This window comes from Nymphaea colorata, chromosome 8 (genome assembly GCF_008831285.2).
Source record: "Nymphaea colorata isolate Beijing-Zhang1983 chromosome 8, ASM883128v2, whole genome shotgun sequence".
Classification (NCBI taxonomy): Eukaryota; Viridiplantae; Streptophyta; class Magnoliopsida; order Nymphaeales; family Nymphaeaceae; genus Nymphaea; species Nymphaea colorata.
Genome location: NC_045145.1, coordinates 20,359,935 through 20,378,328, shown reverse-complemented (window position 1 = coordinate 20,378,328; position 18,394 = coordinate 20,359,935). Strand labels below are relative to the sequence as shown.

The window sequence follows — 18,394 nt, the reverse complement described above, 5'->3', positions numbered from 1 at the left end:
TTGGTAATTCCATTTTCCTACATTGTTTTCCTGAGAAAATAGAAGAAAAGAGGTCCTATCCTGAAAGAGAGTTTTCCGGTAAAAGCAGGTTCAAATTGTGAAGGGGCATATTGCACCGAATGAAAGAACGACAATGAGAATAAAGTTGAGAATCCTGGAAGTTAACAAAAGATAAACAGTATTCAAGCATTCTTTTCATAAAAAAAGAAACTTAGATTAAGCAAGTGACCAAAACTTCATTAGACACGCACTGGATTATTTTCAAAAGTTTCAAAAAGAAAGAATAAAGTTGACCCAAGAAAAGATGCAAGTAAAGGTTTCAGTGGCGGTACACCAAGTCCGGGAGCTTCGGCAAGACATGGAAATTCTGGCAGCTTAGGCCAAAACATGGAAATCATCTATCACATTAGGAGTGTTTAATACATGACTCGTACAATTGCATAATCAGGATACGGTGTCAACATGCATATGGTGAAATGGTTGGCCCAGTACTATGCATACTCAACCATACCACCTATCAACATAAACACATTCCCTTCCCTAACAGGTGCACAACCTTCTTAAACCTGCAAGCTCTTCTTCCTGATGCTACAGCATTACCGAAGGAAGCAGAAATTGGGAAATGATGCTTGATGGCATTCACATCATCATGTTTTCCTGTAGCCTTGCTTGAAGACTGCACATGACTATTTGTTTTTTTTTTGCTTTCTCTCTTTTTTTTGTTTTTCTGAACACAATAGGCAGTTCATATGGAAATATGAAATCAACATAAACCATAATGGGTCGGACTCCAACAACAGGTAATTTAACAACCGAGACTTTTGGCTAAGCTAATATCAGCAAATAGTAAAAAACCACATTGACAATCTTGGCCACAGGAATACTCCATGTGAACTTGAAGACAGAGTAAAATATCCCACTGAATCTCAACATTCCCACCACAGAAGTTCCCTTTGCTTGGCTGCCTCCAAGAATCATTCTCACAAGCCCAATTTTTATATCTTTTAAAAAGGAAAATATAACAGTGAACAGATTGTGATTAATTTTCTCAAATTTTTGGGTACTGGAGATACAGGGTATGACGGGTGAATAATTATCATGAGAAGATTTGCTGACGATCCTTCCAAATATAAACTAAGATTCTAACCCTGCGAATATGATATTTAGAAATTAAAGAATGTGCAAGAATTTGTTAACAGTGCAAGTAAAGTCAATAGGATCGTGTCATCTGCTCAACCAAGTCGACAACACAACGAAATGAGTTCTTTCCACCCCATAACGACCAAAGGAAGCAGCAGCACAAAGTGACCTACCTGATGATTCTTACTCACAGTATAGACATGATTCACAGTTTGTCATTCTAATAAAATACTTGCAGGGAACCACCAACTTAAGCACCTCCCACTGTTTAAGGTTGACAAATTAACCCTACAAGAGAGCGAAGTAGGTCTCCTAGAGAGTACCCATCTTACGATTCGTGTAGGGCTGGACATGGAAAAGTATGTGAGTTTTTCAATATATTAAGGAATTACTGATATACTAGTGTTTATTAAACTCAGGGGCATGGTTTAGTAAAAGTAGTAGACCATAGATTCACAACAAAAATAGGCTACACTATGCAATAACAGTGGGTTTGATGCACAATCACAGATATCCCTACCATTTCAAATTGTCAGATTTATATAACTTCTTTCTTATGATATTGAAGGCAAGTATCAGGGGATATTCAGAAAAACTTTTTAGCAGGATCCTCACCTCCTTAGCAATTAACATCGTGATGGTCTAAGTTGTTACAATCAGAAGTCGTTCACAGGCCATTCAATACCCTAAAAAGGACTAGCGAAGACTAGTCAATCTGGCTCGGCCCATGTTGATAGTCATACGTGTGTGTGTGTGTGTGTATATATATATATATAATGAATGTATATGTTTATAGGTCAAGGACTCAAGAATTAATAAGCTAACTAATGACTAATTTGATGAGCTAGTCGCTGGTTTGAAACAGAAATACATACTGGTCAATAACAAACTTAACCGACTAAGTTACACTACTCAGCCCTAGTCAGGATGTTAACAACTAAGATGATGGTATGGTAACAGTTTCAGTTATTCCTGCTTCTTTCCTTCTCTTATATATTTCTGGTTATAACATCGGACAACAACAATGGAAAGGTTTTATAAGGGTATATGGTACAACGAACTATGGCTTTTAGAAAGGATATTACGAGTAGGATTTCTGCTGGTTGGACTAACTGACGAAAAATTACACAGAAAAGATTGTTCTACCCACCAAGTAAAACGTTTATACTCGAGAGTGGTAGAACAAAGACTGGTATTATGCCACTAAATAGAAAAGCAGAGAAACCGTTTGTAAGAATCGAGCTGCATAACAAGCTTACGAGTTATGACACTAATATGGTAGATACAAGGTCAAATTTCAATTAGGAAACATAGTCACAATAAATCTAGCTTTAGGTCAGAGAGATTGCCAAACAGAAAGGAAGACAGCACATCTCATAATCAAATCTATATATTACTCCAAGAGAACGACTCACATTACCCCATCGCATACTTTTCAATTTATTACAGTACAACTTCAAAATCGCTTGACAAAACATCAGCATTATTAAATAAGGGTCCAAGCCCTTGTTGAGTTCAGGATACAGTATGAAATGCATTTACCAACAAAATGAGAGACGACGGAAACTAATCGAACTGATAACTAATAGAAGGCATACAATTGATTCATGGCCAAAGCATCAGAAGGGTCCAATGAAAGCCCTCGACACAAACAAATCCTACTTATTATATTTCTTGTACCGAGCTACCTCCTCGTCGTTGGGGAAGAAACCCATCAGCCGTCCCGCAGAGTTCTGATAGGCGTACATGAACCCACCCATCAGACCGATTAAGCCGCCAGTGAACATCGATGGGCCCCTGATATTAGGCTTGATCCCTATATTTCAAAACCCCAAAGGAATTAAAACCCAACAATCCAAAGACCAAAAAAAGAAAAGACCGGCAAAGCAAAAACCCCAAATTTGTAAGACGGTGTTAAAGAATCACCGGAAAGGTATCCGACTGTGACGGAGACGCCGGTGATTGAGAGAAGGCGGAGATAGTCGAGGGTGTTGAAATTTGCCACGGTTTTCGTGAAAGGAGGGTTGCGATCCACCACCGGATACTCCGGCTTGGCCAACGCGGTGATGTCCGTGTTCATCCTTCCTTCCTCCCTCTTGCCTTACTGTCTTCTCCTGTTCCGGCTGCACCGTCGACTCTCAGCAGTGCCGGATTTTTGGGTGAAAGTCACTTTGCCTCCAGAAAGTGGATTAAGTAGTGTCGCTTATGTATGACAGGAGCCCTTCCTTCTGGGCGACGAGGGCGCCAAACCAGGTCTAGACAAAACCGGATCAAGTTATCCAAGCAATGAGTCCGTAATTGGATTTTGAGTTGCTTTTAAATATAGCATAGCTGGTTCAACCATTTAGCTGGTAAAAGTTTAATTTGTTCATCAAATTGATTATGGTGAATATCACTTTTCTAAACTGCACGTGGTTGATGTACAACATTGTAGTTGATAAAATGTATTGCTTTTCTCTCACGTTTGAAAGCAACCTTAAACCTATAACAAAAAAAAAAAAAAGGCAGAACTTAAGCTTCTTCAAGGTTTCTCTCATTCGTACTTTGAGTTAAATTTGAATGCACGTACGGAATTCCAATTTTTTTTACATATAATCAGATTCAGGAATGTCAGATCTGGATTTTTTCCTACTAAATTGGAGCACTCATGCAAAGCTTAAGTGGATCTAGCCTAATGATATCCGAATCTTGAGGTCACGACCCATCATCAAATATTCAAATTGATATTCTGAGACGCACCGCACTGGCCTTATTCTCGACCAATAAACAGACCATGCACACGCCTCAGATTGCCTAGTTATGATTTTGAGGTATGGTTTCAAGGAAGGTGAAACCAGAAAATTCATATATTGGGTAATATTTTTGTAAGTGTTATGAGAAGAAAATCAATGTATGGTTGTGATTTTTCGAAGTTTCAGGGAGCTCATCAAGCTTAACACATTAACCAAACAGTATTAGATAAGTATGTGACTCCCTAACTCAAGCTTAGGCTCGCTTAATCAAGTGAACAAAAAAGAAGAAACTGAAGGTTCAAAGTATCATTTATCTTTGGGAGGTTGGTGCAAGAACTGTGATGGGGGCTGGTAGGTGGTTAGTCTTCATTTCAAATTCCCGCAACGTTAATTCTTTATGCTACAAAAGGGGCAGCATCAATATGCAAATAGTGCATAACGGAGCACCTATCCCGAGGCACCATAAAGCAGCCCTAAACGCTAAAGGGATGAAGGGGAGGGGCTTCGGCCTTCTATTTGGCTGTGGGATTGATCTTTTGCTCACCTGAAGGTTCAAAAGGCTCATATTATGTTTTTATTCATGATCTCTTTCAAAAGTCGAAAGGAAAAAAAAAAAATCAGTTCCAGGAAAAGCATTGGAGTCTTAAAGGTTCTCTGTAGACCCAAGAAGCAAGATTTAGATCAAGGGGGAAGAAGCCTACATTGTTTCAGTGTCTTCATTGTGAACTGGAGGAAGCATCACTTACTGTGTCTGTGCTCTAGTTCTGGGGTACCCACTCCAATATCAACCAATTTTGTATCCCAAAAGAATGTGATATGGCCGCCAGAACATGCAGCTTCAACTGCATTGAACAAGATCACAAATTTAATGCTTCAGGATACCGTTGCAATAATTTGGTAAATATATGCCTACAAGTATATACAGCTTGCCCATTCAACTCTCAAAGAGATAAAGTTTCAAGTAGCAGTGAAAAATAGTTCATTCTACTGTGTAGCAAGAGGACTGAAGCCATCAACTCTTTTCTCTCATCCTTTTAAGATCCTAGGTCGGTTTTTGGTGTTTTAAGATGACACCTTCATTATGCTTCAACTTGTATGTCAGTGTCTCTCTTTTACATGAAAATGTTGTCATAAGAATTCAAAATGAAGGCTGACCGTCTACCAGCCCCATCTTATCTATTACGCTAATGCTCTTGAGAGTTCAAAGTAGCAGTTGGATGATAAACCCCACAAAACAAAACAAATGATGCAGCCAAGCAGCCAACCAACCAAAAACCACAAAAATAAACTTGTCATGTGACCTGTAGTCCTATCATGCTTGGGGTGAACCAACCAAATCCACAAATTAAACTTGTCTTGTAACATTTCTGCCCTATCATGATTTTTTGGCAAAGACCCCCAAAATTCAACTTTGCTTTTACTATGGCGTTTTAGATTGATGGAAAAGATGATTTCTCTGATGGGAGACTACTGATGGTAAAAAGTTAAATCAGTATGCCCATTAGTGGCCTCTGTTACACAAAAAAGAAAAAATGTTTAGCCGTAAAGAATGTTTAGCAGTTTTAATAGCCCACCATGCCATTCGACACCCCAGCTGCCAACCACAGCGGAAGGGCTGGGTTCCCCCTTCCTCTTCAGTTAATAGCTGCTCAATAGAAGAGAGGGTCAGATCCCTTATTGTGTGTGTGTGAGAGAGAGAGAGAGAGAGAGAGAGAGAGAGAAGAGAAAGAAGGACAAGAACCAGCTTCCACACTTTTCTTCAGTACCATCAAAATAAAACCATCCAAGGAGGTATTGTTAGATAGCAATTTGCAACACAATGGTATTGTTAGAGAGTAATTTTGCTAAGAAAACTTTTCTTTTCCTTCACAATCTCATCAAGAAATCTTTATGCTTTTTTTCTCTTTCCCTTCCTTTGCATCCAAAACCAATTTTTAATTGCCTTTTACGTTTCCTCCTATTTAATTGACCATCCAAACAGAGAATTACATATCTTTTCTATTCCACTCCCACCCTCTCCCATATCATCCAAACAGGGTGTTAGTTCCACAAAGACACTGATCAATGTATCAACGGAATAAAAAAGTCAATAAGAATGGCATTCAGAAGAAACAACTGAAACTGACCAAGCAAAATTTCAAGTACCTCACGAGTGAAGGCAAGGACCCCCTTTTTATCAATACCAAAACATAGATCATATTTGACATGTTCGGTTAAGTATATGAGGTAAGTTGCAGGCAACTAGAAGAATGGCAATAAACAAGACATTAATAATAACTAAACGACCCAATTACATTCTGGTGTTCCCAGGGAAGCTTGAGCATACAATTTGACCTATTACTGTACAGGGTTACAGGACCTTGTTGGACTAGCAGATTATCATCCCATCCCTTACAACCTCATGGTTATGGCGGCTGCTAAGCCCGACAAATATTTTCATTTTCTCATTCTCAACATTGCTCTCGGACCTTGGGACCGGATTGGAGACGTGACTACACTGCTGCTTCCTCTGCATAACAAGATCTACCATATAACAGGCAATTTATTCCCTTGGACGTGCCAGCCACAGTGAACTAAGTGCACGCAGGCGAGAGAAATAGTCACTTATAGAAAGCAGAGCCCTTGCCGCTTGACGAGTTGTTAGTATGCGGTGCATCTGCTGCAAAGTCTGCAACCGGAGATGGTCGGCCTGGTATCATAACAGAAATTTCAACATCACTCCAAAAGATGGTTGGGCACTTGTGTGTGTTTCTGTTTGAAGAGACGCAGAAAATTGAATAAGGGGTTTCCTACCTGGCGAAGAAAGCTCTCAAGTGTACCAAGCTTCCCCATAGCCGTTGCCATTTGACCCATGTAATTGGCAACATTGTCGGATGAACCGGAAGGTCCCAGAGTGCCAGATGCTAGCGTCTCGGAAAGAGATTGCTGCAATGCTTCCATCCCTTGGGACAATGCATCTTCAGCCTGCTGGGAAGACTGTTGAAGATTACATATGCCGACTAACTGCTGCTCAGTCAAAGGCTCAAGATGTTGTGCTAGGATCTGCAACACAGACAGAGCAACCACACTATCAGTACCATGTCCTATATCCATTTTTAAACGTCAATACAAAAACCAATTTTTATTTTGTACTCTTTATCTACAGAGAATCTCTGAACTCCAGATGAAAAAGCTGTGGTGAGGTTTAACCTTCAAAAGCTCTGAAGATCGGAAACCTCCCAACCACATGAAGCACCTCTCAGCTGGGGTCTTCCACATACCTGAAAGCATGTGGAAAACATCAGCTTTTGCACCAACGCCTTTGATCCTGAACAGATCATCGTACTGTGCCATAACTGCATCCACGAGAAGCCGCAGCTCATTATCACCAACATGAGCGTTCACAGCTGCTCTCAGGTCATTTATCTGCCGTTGATTTTCATCAAGCCATCTAGCATACTCCAAATCAAACGCCAGGGCACCTGCACAAGGGGTGACCGCTATTAATTATGTAGTTGTCAATTATCATTCTAAATCCAATTACGGTGCCAGCCTGAAGCCTCTTGTTACTCATTACTGTTGACGGGTAGAAAGCCCCACTGAAATGCACACACAAATGGAGAAACCCTAGCAATGCTTTGATTATGCAAATACTGGGAACCAAAATATATACCATAGATGAAACTGGAAGTTATCACAACCTACAATTGAAAGCCATTAGTGCACATCCACATCATCAAAGTTCATCAACATCAATTTCAATGTTTGGCACAGATGCACAATATGCCAAACATTGAACATGTTTGCAGGGCTACAACAAACAAATTGATGTTCTTTTGCACTACCGTATATACCACTATTGTCACTACTCACTAGCAATACTCAGTGACATGTAGAACACATGAGGTGGATGATAAATGACATGAATGTGCATGCAAGACCATTAGCTTACACAGTCATCTATGCTACAACAAAAGTTCCCAAATGATGACAAAAGTGTGTAATAAATGACAATAATGTTATCACGTGGTGCCTCAGTTGTCAAGGCTAAGCCAGCTGGTTACCAAGAGCTTCAGCATACAGTTTCAGCATCCTGCTTTCCAGGATCCAAACCCAATATACAGCAGTGGTTAGGAGAAACAATGGAGCCAAACGATGCGTTATTGACAATTAGAAGATTATAACAAACCAAAATCAGAAGAGAAAACCACATCTTCAGCGAGAACCAGCAAGAGAGAGATGACAATGGTCAATTGATCTTTGACAAGCTCTCCTGCTGTACATGAGCACAACTGCATTTGAATTGTTTACAGTAGTGTAACTTAAAATAAGAATGCATAAATTTGAAGGATATCAACGTAACACACCCTTCATAAGAAGGCATCAGGAGAGGCCTAAACAAGCACCACAAGAGTGGTTTGACTCTTAAAATTATGCTCTCTTGAATAAATGATGCTACCAAGATGGCCATAACCTCTTTCCTAGTGCTCATATTAGCTAATAGAAAAGATTAAAAGAGAAAAGAAAGATTTTTTCATGAAGGATGCCCAGAACTAATGATTAAAAGACAAAAGGGGAATGCTTTAAGAAGGATGCCTGGAACTAAGTTACCACTAATAGTGTATCGTGCTCTTTTTTCTTCTAAACCATATATAATTAACATGAGCTGCATGGTCATTATCAGAGCACTCCACGAGTCCACAGTGACGTTCAACACATCCCTTTATCATCAGACCCTATAGGTACAGAAACTTTTACATCAAAAAGTAGCCTGATATAATCAAATGGCCAAGAATAAGATATAAGTAGACCATAACAGTTGTTATTTAAGTTATCTACAGCACCTAAACTAATGATTGTTGAATTCAGACATTCCCGATCTTAAGAGCCTACATGGTGAGCATACATACTGTTGAACTCAATGTCCACAGGGATAACATTGCACAAGCAAAATTTCCTTTTGCAGATCAAAGACTCACCCAACATGACATAAGATGTTGTCCAGCTTTCGACCATATAAAAGTCTCCAATAGAGAAAATGGACCTTTATGATTAAATTATTTTTTGTGATTTAAGACAATTAGCAAGCAAAGATATAAACCATCAGAACACCAAAAGAAAGGTTATTCAGAACTAAAAGTTGATGCATTTATAGCAAAAGCTAGTCAATGGTTGTCCAAAATCGGCCAAAACAAGCTTGAATCAGCTGATTCATTGCAAAACAGAGATGCAATCTTCTGGTCCCTCATGGGGCTTCGGGCCTCGTCAGTCACCCAACAACTTATAGGCACAATGTCAATTGCCATCGTGCACACAGCGATTTACCATCTCATGGCAGCATAACAGCAAAACATTGGCTGCAGCTGGATCAGGCTCCATCTATTGCCTTGCTGGTTTGGAACCCAGTGTGAAAGAAAAGAATCCTACAGGTTTCCATCCTTCATTCATCTAACGGCAGGGTGTCGTTAGAACACCTATTGTAGCAGAAGCCATTCCAAGCAGAGTCCGCCTGAACCTGGAGGAGGAGAAGGCCACAGAGAGGATGGATCCCGGTTGAGATGTGTAGGACAAACCTGCATCCCTAACGTGGTGAAGAGCACATTGATATTGGGACAAGCGCACAGGAAATTTCTTTTTCCTTTCTGAGGAGACTGGGGGAAACAAAGAAAGTGAAACTAGGCATATGCTCAACCTGCCCCCTTTCTCACTGTGGCTTTTGTACCCTGGTTAATTACTGTTTATTTTTTTTTTCTTTTTACTTTATATAAATAGTTTCTTCAACAACTTTTTTTGGAAAAACAATTGATTGTTGAATATAAGAAAAAAAAACTTTCCAGCAAGAAACTGGGGAGCTAGGGAGCGATTTTCTAAGTCTTAAATTTTTATTTGAACGTTTCTATTAAACACATTTTTTAATTGGATCAATTCACAAACAATTCTGATTCCGATTCATCGATTCTCTGAATCATCATGCTTTCCAATTCAATTCACAAGCTGATTTTGAGGACAGTGCTACAATTCAATGTCCACAGGGTTGACATTTCAGAAGCAAAATTTCCTTTTTCAGGCTGAAAATGGACATTTATGATTGAATTACTTTCTGAGATCTAAGTATCAAATATCAACCCTTAAACGGCTAGCTAGCATATGAGAAATTTGCATGGATACAATGAAGTACACACAAATTTGCAACTTACTCAAGAATGAAGACGTGTTAAGGACCCAAATTGGAATATATTCAACAAAAATAATTAATGAGAATATTTCAAGCAACATGTGAAGGCAACAAATATACCAAATTAAGTACATAATACCTACCATTCCCACCCACTGAATGACTTTGGTCTCCTGCACAACCACCTGCAATGAAGATTCCCTGCATGCAAGAATTTCTTAATAAAAAAAGCAAGAAAAGATAATATTATCCACAAAGTTTAAAGTAGAATTTTACTTAAAGTAACCAATAAACCTGCTGACGTGCCCTCTGAAGCTCCTGCTCAAGCTGACTCAGCTTCAGCCGGCTACTTTCCAACTGCTGAACGTAAGCCTATTTATGCCACAAAATAGACAACAGATTAAGATGGTGCATAACTTCCCAATACCACCAAAAAAGCACAAAAGGAAGGGGAAATACATGTCCATATAGATAAATGCAGGAAATAATGGAACATCAAACAGGTTGGGCAGAAGGCTATGAAATTCAACCATGGACCAGAACTACTTTAGAGTAAGGGAAGATAAATTTTCGCAAATTAGTCTGCACACTTCTGACATTCTCCAAAATTCCAAAAAAAAAAAAATCATAGTTAAAAGTGGCATGTACCACCAGAGGTTTCAAGTATGAGAAACAGATTGGTCCCAGGTAACAATAGCCCATGATAAGCTGGGCTCAGATCCTCCATGAACCAGAATTCATACTTTAAAATATGAATATTATAACATGAAACCTTGTTCATTATTTTTTAAAGTTATTTTTCACATAAATCATTCATAGCTAGGATCAGGCTATTTTTCATGTAATATAAAAGTATTAATCATGTTCAGCACTGGACATGCCTAAGAGGTCTCATGAGCATTTGAAAAATGCTCATTGCAAAGCACATCTCCAAATCACCACTAGGAAGAATTGTTTTGTATATCACTCTCGCCAGAAAAGATTTGTTTGCAATGCAAGATTTCATAACCGTCCCATGAACCCATAACTCTTTTTCTTCCTTGCGAACTGCTTTAAGAGTAATTAAGACCATTCTAACATCTACATGAAACAAATAAATGTAAGTATTTTCAGTGCTCACAGGACTGAAGGTATCTGGACCACAACGTTTAATTAATTAAGTGGGATCCATAGGCCCAACTGGGTTTAGTATGCCACCACAAAAGCAGCACACATTGTGCAATTAGTGTCACAGAACAAGAATTTCCTAGTGCTTAGTGCAGAACCTCATCTGAGTTTTCACATCCAATCATGAACCTAAAACATGGTTCATGACCTAAAATATTCGCCGAGTTTTCACATCCAATCAACGACCTAGGCTTAGAAGTTTCCAGCGCTTAATGCAGAATGTCATTTATAAGGTGTGAATAGATCAGACGAGGTCCTCTGCCAACAGTTCCACTTACACTGCAAAATAACAGCAAAAATTCCTCGGTGAATACGGCTCAAAACAGGCTAAATGTGGATATGTGATCATAACCTTTACGCTCAAGGAAAAGGTCCAAGGTGAAGTATATAGTCTACATCTATATAAGAGAATTGTAACTCAGCGAATATAAATTCATATCTCCAACTATTTCCCAGTAAGGTAGCTTCAAATTCATCAAACAGGAAAAAAAAGAAAAAAGAAAGCGCTGAATTTTTTTGTTGGAATTACTGAGGAGTGACCAATTGTGGACAGATCATCAGGCGTCACAAAGAATTCAAAAGTTCAACTGCAGATAGCTGAATCGATTCTTAAAACTACAAGAACATCTACGGCCATCATTCTGCCAACAAATTTGTGCCTACTTGAACCTAAGCACAACATAAAATAAAAATAAAAAATAAAAAGAATAAAGAAGCCATAAAAATGAGCTCGAACCTGACTGAAGAAGTACATGCAAATGAAAAAACCATCTAACCTTTTTCCTCAAGCGGCTCTTTCTTGCAGCCTCACGATTTTGAGCAAGCCGACGCAGCGTCTGCATGGAAAAAGAAAAAAAAAAACGAAAAAAACAAAAAGGTTACTTAGACATATTAACAGATTAGTTAAGGGGTAACTTTTGTCTAACCTTTTGATCAGCTGTTTTCTCCTTTGATCTGTCAGATGAGTCCACGGTTACCACCGCTCGATTTTGACCACCTTCAGACTATGAAAAAGGTACCATCATAACGCACAATTACAAGTAGCACAATGGGCTCACTATAAACATGATCATCAATATCTCGCGCTCGCGCTGATAGCATGCTAATAGAGCCATCAAAGTTGCAGTAAAAATGGAAATAGCCGAGCAATTTACCGATTGATTTTTGTCATCGGTATCGACATCCGTTGAAGTATCCGTCGGCGGACTTGCAGACGCCACACCAGACTCCCCCCAATTCTCTAAAGAACCATTCACCAGAGCTAGAGCAGAAGAGTTCGTCTGCAGACCCTTCTGGGAAGAAGAGTGCTGCCCACTGGGTACCCTTTTCTCCGCAGAGCCCGTATCCAATGGATTGGTTATCTGATCACCACGGAAAAAAGGAAGAAAAAAAAAACCAATGATCATTCATAAATGAGATCACTACGAATTTGAGAGGCGAAAGCCAGTCACATTTTTGGAAGCTCTAACCTGCAACGCGCCGGGATTAACTGCCTGTCCGCGGGATTTAGCAGTAAATATGGGACCTTCATGAATAACAAGTTGAAATAAATGAATCAAAATTCCCGGTGACCGTATAACCCGAGAAGTGGCCTAAATTAAGCGCAAGAATGAACGAAAAAGGCAGAGGAGAGGCGGAGAAATGAAATGGGGAAGGGGAAGAAGTGAGATGGATATACTTCGAGCAAGGTTCATGGCGTCCTGGAGGCAGAATCCGGTGGCCTGCTGAATGTCTCCAAGATCGGAAACCCTAGAGTGCATACGGCTGGTTTGCGCATCCCTACACCACGAACCAGTAGCATAGAAAAATTCAAGTAAGAAGATAAAAAAATGCTTAATTTTCAAGCAGGGAACACACACACACACACACACACACACACACACACACACACACAGAGTCCAATCACACTTTGCACAAAGCCTAACCCTACAGAGATTTACTCTAAACATGTTCACTCCTTCCAGTATGAATCCGACCAAACCCAGGCAGACCAAACCGTCGGCCGCAAAAACACCAACCAAGAAGAAGAATCCACCAAAATCATTAGAGAGAGAGAGAGAGAGACGAAGAGATTCAAGTACATTGCCAGGGAGCCCGGAGAAGACGCAAAGCTCTGCATGACTAAGCAGTGTCCACCATCATCGTCGTCGTCACGGCTACCACCATCATCACATCATCATCAAATCCACCATCTTTGTTTTCCTCTCCCGCTCTTCGAAGTCCGCGAACAAAGTAGAGCAGCTACAGAAAATAGATGAGCGAGACAGACAGAGAGGTAGACCCAGAGCCAGAGAGCGAGGAAGAAAAAGACAAGAGAGCCGTGGCCTGCAATAAAATGTCCCCAGCTTCACGACTCGATCCCGCGATCCCCTCTCCCTCGTCGACGCGAGTCTCCTTCTCCCCCCCCCCCAGAAATTTAGCTTCCCGAAGCTGCTCCCTCCCTCCCACTCTCTCTGCGGCGTCGCGCGGTAAAACCCCCTCCCCTTTATCACCCACCTCCCGTCTTTTACTGCGGTAGAAAACAGAGAGAGAAAGCGCTTGGTTCGAAGCAAAGCACCAAAGATCGCGCCACTCGCAAAGGGAGACGAAGAAAAAAAAAAAAAACGTTCGATCTCGATCGTTTGCTACTTTTGGAAACTGAGCATCCATGTAGTGATGGCGTTCCCATGCACGTCTACTCTGCAACTTCCAGATCCAAATCTAAGATCCAAAAACAACCGGTCCAAGAAACCAGGATCAGAGCCCATGTTCGGGTCCCATCTATTATGAGACACGTGTCGGGCATACGGTTCCATCAGCATCCAAGTCCTTTCGGGTATTGGATCGCGATGTATTAAAATACAGACCCGGATCCACCACGTGTCAAGTCCGATGGAACGTGACGCTGCAAGGCGCTCGTTTAGCACGCGAGCTGCGAGCGACTGGCAAGCTGTCAGTCACGTCCCAGTGATCCTCTCGCCCCTTCGGGTCGGATCGGCTGAGAGAGGAATCCGGCCTCCTCCCCAGCCAGTTGCAGCTGCCTGCCAGTCTGCCACCCTCCAGGCGGATAATAATAAAAAATAAATAAATATTCATTCCATCATTAAGAATGGAATCGGAGGGGCAGCTGGAGCCGCCTGGAATGATGGCAAAAGGATCGTGCCGCAGGGTACGGCCTCTGAGCGGATCTGCCGGCTCAGACCCGATGTGATGGGCGGCCCAGTGGCTCCCCTCCCCAGCCCAGCCCGACTCGGCTAAGACGCGGCGCGTCCGGGCTCCACAGCCCGACTCTACTAAAATTAAATTTTGGCACGTTGCCAAGCTTAATTATAGTAAATGTAATTAAATGCCGTCTAAATTTGACATGAATGTGAAGAATGGAATTCTCTTGAAATTGAAGTGACTTGTGCGTGAGTCATAAGCCAAATCCCCCACGAACGTTAATTAATGGCGAAGAAGCCTAGAAAAGCGACATTGTAGATGAATTTCCCATAAGTTCAGAACCAATATAAAGTATGGCGTTTAAGAAGAGAGAAGCATAGGTTTAATTGCCTCTTCAAGATGCAGATCGCCTGGTCAGTGTATGTGTCTTGGCCAATATTAAATGCTGTTGAATGTCATTTGAGAATAACCGGTTTCTTGCTGCTTAAATAAAGATGGAATGGCATTTAAAAGATTGTTAATTAAGATTACATTATTCATATGGGAACACCCAATAAGTGAAAAGGCCAGAAAAGTTAGTGCTCGTTTATTCCTACGCTTTTCCATCTGCCAAAGAACTTTCTCTTTTTAAAAGAAATGTGCATGAAATTGGATCTGATTTGCAGTTTTATCTGGAATATGAAATCCAACTTGAATATTGTAATGAATTAGATTGGAGAGTATAAAAGGTGGGACAGAACTGAATCCGAAACTTGGTGGATCCAAAATCTGCGTTTCCGGAGAAAGGTTAAAATTTTCCTCGTCCTGCTCGCCTCAGTACGCGACAGGAGTGTCAATCTCATGCAATTTTTCTTGTTTTGTAGAAGAGACAAAGTCTTCAAAGTCTGGTGGCTGAACATGCAGTGGCCATTAATGCCGGTCCGTCTGGTACGGCCTGTTGGTGTTGGGTCCGGTTGCAGGTCAAGTCTGGGTCCTAATCAGTCCTCTGTGATGATAAAGGGCCGGGAAGCGAGCCCACCGGCGAAGCTCGGTCCGTACCAAGGTTGAGCTCAGCCGATCGACTGAAATAATTGATCGTCCTTGGTCGGCGGGGAGGCTCGGCCGGCGAAGAAACCATGGCCATGGCCGAGGGTAGCAGCTGGTACGGTGCTTCTCCTCTTGGGAGACCGATCTGTTTGTATCCAAGTTTCACAAAACAGAGCGTCTCCATGTCACGCCAAAGGAACCGTAAACTGAAAACAAAACTTATTATCGAAGTAGATGAAAATAGGATACACGCACAAAAAGGTCCGTCCACTTCTCAATCTTTGTTTATATCTAATGCGGATGTAGACCTAAATTACAAAAGAAGTAGATGAGCACCAATCAAAATGAGGGCCACTATTCATAGCACTTCTATTTCTATATGCCCATCCATGTCCCACATATATATATATATATATATATATATATATATATATATATATATATATATATATATATATATATATATATATCAATGACTATTTATTTATCTAAGATGAAGTAACAACTTGTGTCTTTGTTTTTTGTTCAACCAACTGCATTAAGAAGATTAATGAGTAAGATGTTATATGTAGGTTGAACAATGAGTCGAACTCGACTTGTTAAAGCTTGGCTCGTGAACGGGTTCGAGTCGAATCATTTGCTTAACGAGTCGACTTGTTAAAGCTTGGCTCGTGAATGGGTTCGAGTCGAATCATTTGCTTAACGAGTCGACTTCTAGTTCATGAGTCGACTTGTTCAAATAATCGAGTTGAGTTTGAGTTCAACAAGTAATTATTGAGTCGAACTTGAGTCTTAATCGAGCTTGTCGAGCCTTAATCAAGTCGATATATTCAAACGAGTTTACGAGTTTGTCGAGCCTTAATTGAGTCGAGCTCAAGCTTAACATGTAACTACAGAGTCAAACTCGAGTTGCTTCCGTCGAGTTATTCTCAAGGTCGAAGTTTCATTAGTCGAGTCAAACTTGAGCTGACTGAACTCGGGTTCAACTTGGCTTGTGTTCACCCCTACTTATGTCTTGCACCTAAGAACTTAGTACGTATTCTTACTCTCTATGTCTCATATATATATATATATATATAGGTGCAAGACATGTAAAGAATAATGTCAGCGTTGATCCGAAAAAAAAAAAGAAAAAGAAAAGAAGAGGGATATGTCCAACCAAAATCTTTTGATTTGGTAGACCACTGATCGGTAAATCAAAACATCAACTAGTTAGACCATTGATTGGTAGAAAGGTAATGCTTGATTCAGGTGCAAGACTGCTGGCAGAGTGGGCTCCCATAAGCGAATATGTGTTGCTAGGAGCCACTACAATATGTCAACAAACCTTAGGAAGAAGTATAACAATTCCCCTCTACAATTGTATTGGCCTTGCGTTACTGAAGGAGAAGATTTACAGCTTAAAAAGCATGATTCCCTTCTATCAAAATGACTTTGTGTGGAGTACAGATTTTGTTTCACAAACCGAAGCCCAGTGCTTTAGGTCCTTTAACAGCTCCATCCTCTACTGAATATATACTAAACAAAATCTATCTGCATCCCATTTGCGATTTTCTGTAATTTTGACACTGCTCTCATGAGATTGGAGATTGGATGTCTTGCCATATAGACGATTTTCTATGTTCCCTTGTAATATATGCAGATCGACTAGACAGTAAGCATCTCATCCCAGTATGCATCCACAGAATTATGTCTTTGCTGAACTTTTCAGACCAACAAGCATGATATGGCAGTTCTTTTAGATCTTCCCAAGCCCTTCCATATATCACGAGTGTACTAAAGGCGACTTTATTTTCTGAAGCGGATTATATATGTGACCGATGTGCATGAAATTTTCGTGCACCAATATAGTAACGATAAAAAATGTCTTTTGGTTAATAGAAAGAGAGAGCTTTCTCTAAGAAAAAAAAAAAACTGAAAAAGTAAGGTTTTGAGATTCGATAAAGCTCAGGATATATTCTTCCAAACCGAATAGAAGCCTTTTAGTTTTTGTTTTGTTCTCCTCATGTAGTTATCTTATATCCATGTTATCTCATACATCCATCATTCTCTCAAACTTTATCATTATTTACTCATGTCGTTATCTCATACCCTAGTAATTATTATTTCATACCCACCCCTATCATTATTTCAAACACTACGGGTATGAGATAAGGATAAGAGTATGAGATAACACGACAAAATTATGAATGTTCATTGTGCACATATAACGGTAAGATATTAAAGTAAATATGTATATTGGTAGTAGGATCCATCCCACTTTTTCATATGACCCATGAGCTGCTAGAGCTAAGGAGATCATGACTGGCAGCTCTCAAATGGGGTTAATTGATCTGCATTCAAGAAAGAAGCTGTTGATAGTTTCAATTTCTTCTTCACAGGAAACACACCTGTTAACAAGATGAAGGCCAAAATGAATAATGAATGAGCCTGTCTTGTATTAAGTTGTTAACAAGTCTTCGAACCCTCGCAAGAAAACGAACCCATTTTGCCTAAGCTATGGCATCACTGAGCCAAGTCTCTTTTCGCTAGGCTACTACTGGGTTTGCGGTTCTAATATCGTTGTATATCTCTAATCTTATCATCAGATTTGCTTCCTTGCTGCCCTTGCATATGGTGGTGGTCGATGCTTGGCGGTGGTTGGAGGGCACAGTGTGTGGCTGTGGATGAAGAGAAGATGAGAAAGAGAAAGAGAGAGAGAGAGGAAGATGAAGACAAAGCCCTAATGGCTGGCATTTCTAATCTGCAGATAAATATTGGACCGATGTTTTTCCACGGACAAACATCCATGGGCACTCATTGTAGAGAATGAACGAACCATTCTCGTGCGATGGTGCGCATATTAAGCCGTGGAGCGAGAACTGTGATCCTTGCTCTACAGTAAAATCCATGCAATTCAAACGCACCCTTAGAGAGTAGGAAGAAAAATGGCATGCATGCTGTTTAGGAGAGAAGGGATGATTTGGATATGCAAACAACATTTATTGCGGAGCAAATATTTCCATTTCAGATCATCTCTATGTTGGATCCGGCC

At 40.4% G+C, this 18,394-nt stretch overlaps 2 protein-coding genes across 2 annotated transcripts; both read right to left on the bottom strand.

Moving 5' to 3' along the window:
* Positions 1-2,512: 2,512 nt before the first annotated feature.
* On the bottom strand, positions 2,513-3,373 carry LOC116259143 (uncharacterized). The gene is made up of 2 exons (XM_031636797.2): positions 3,067-3,373; positions 2,513-2,956 (listed from the first exon to the last, which is right to left on the bottom strand). The coding sequence occupies exons 1-2, from the start codon at positions 3,218-3,220 to the stop codon at positions 2,799-2,801; spliced, it is 312 nt and encodes a 103-aa protein (XP_031492657.1). The 5' UTR covers positions 3,221-3,373; the 3' UTR covers positions 2,513-2,798.
* A 2,747-nt stretch (positions 3,374-6,120) lies between these two features.
* On the bottom strand, positions 6,121-13,613 carry LOC116258904 (transcription factor TGA2.2-like). The gene is made up of 11 exons (XM_031636353.2): positions 13,275-13,613; positions 12,872-12,972; positions 12,663-12,718; positions 12,348-12,554; positions 12,120-12,197; positions 11,970-12,029; positions 10,321-10,398; positions 10,170-10,227; positions 7,062-7,333; positions 6,666-6,914; positions 6,121-6,561 (listed from the first exon to the last, which is right to left on the bottom strand). Exons 1-11 carry the CDS (start codon positions 13,310-13,312, stop codon positions 6,415-6,417), a joined length of 1,344 nt encoding a protein of 447 aa, XP_031492213.1. The 5' UTR covers positions 13,313-13,613; the 3' UTR covers positions 6,121-6,414.
* Between the last annotated feature and the right edge of the window lie 4,781 nt (positions 13,614-18,394).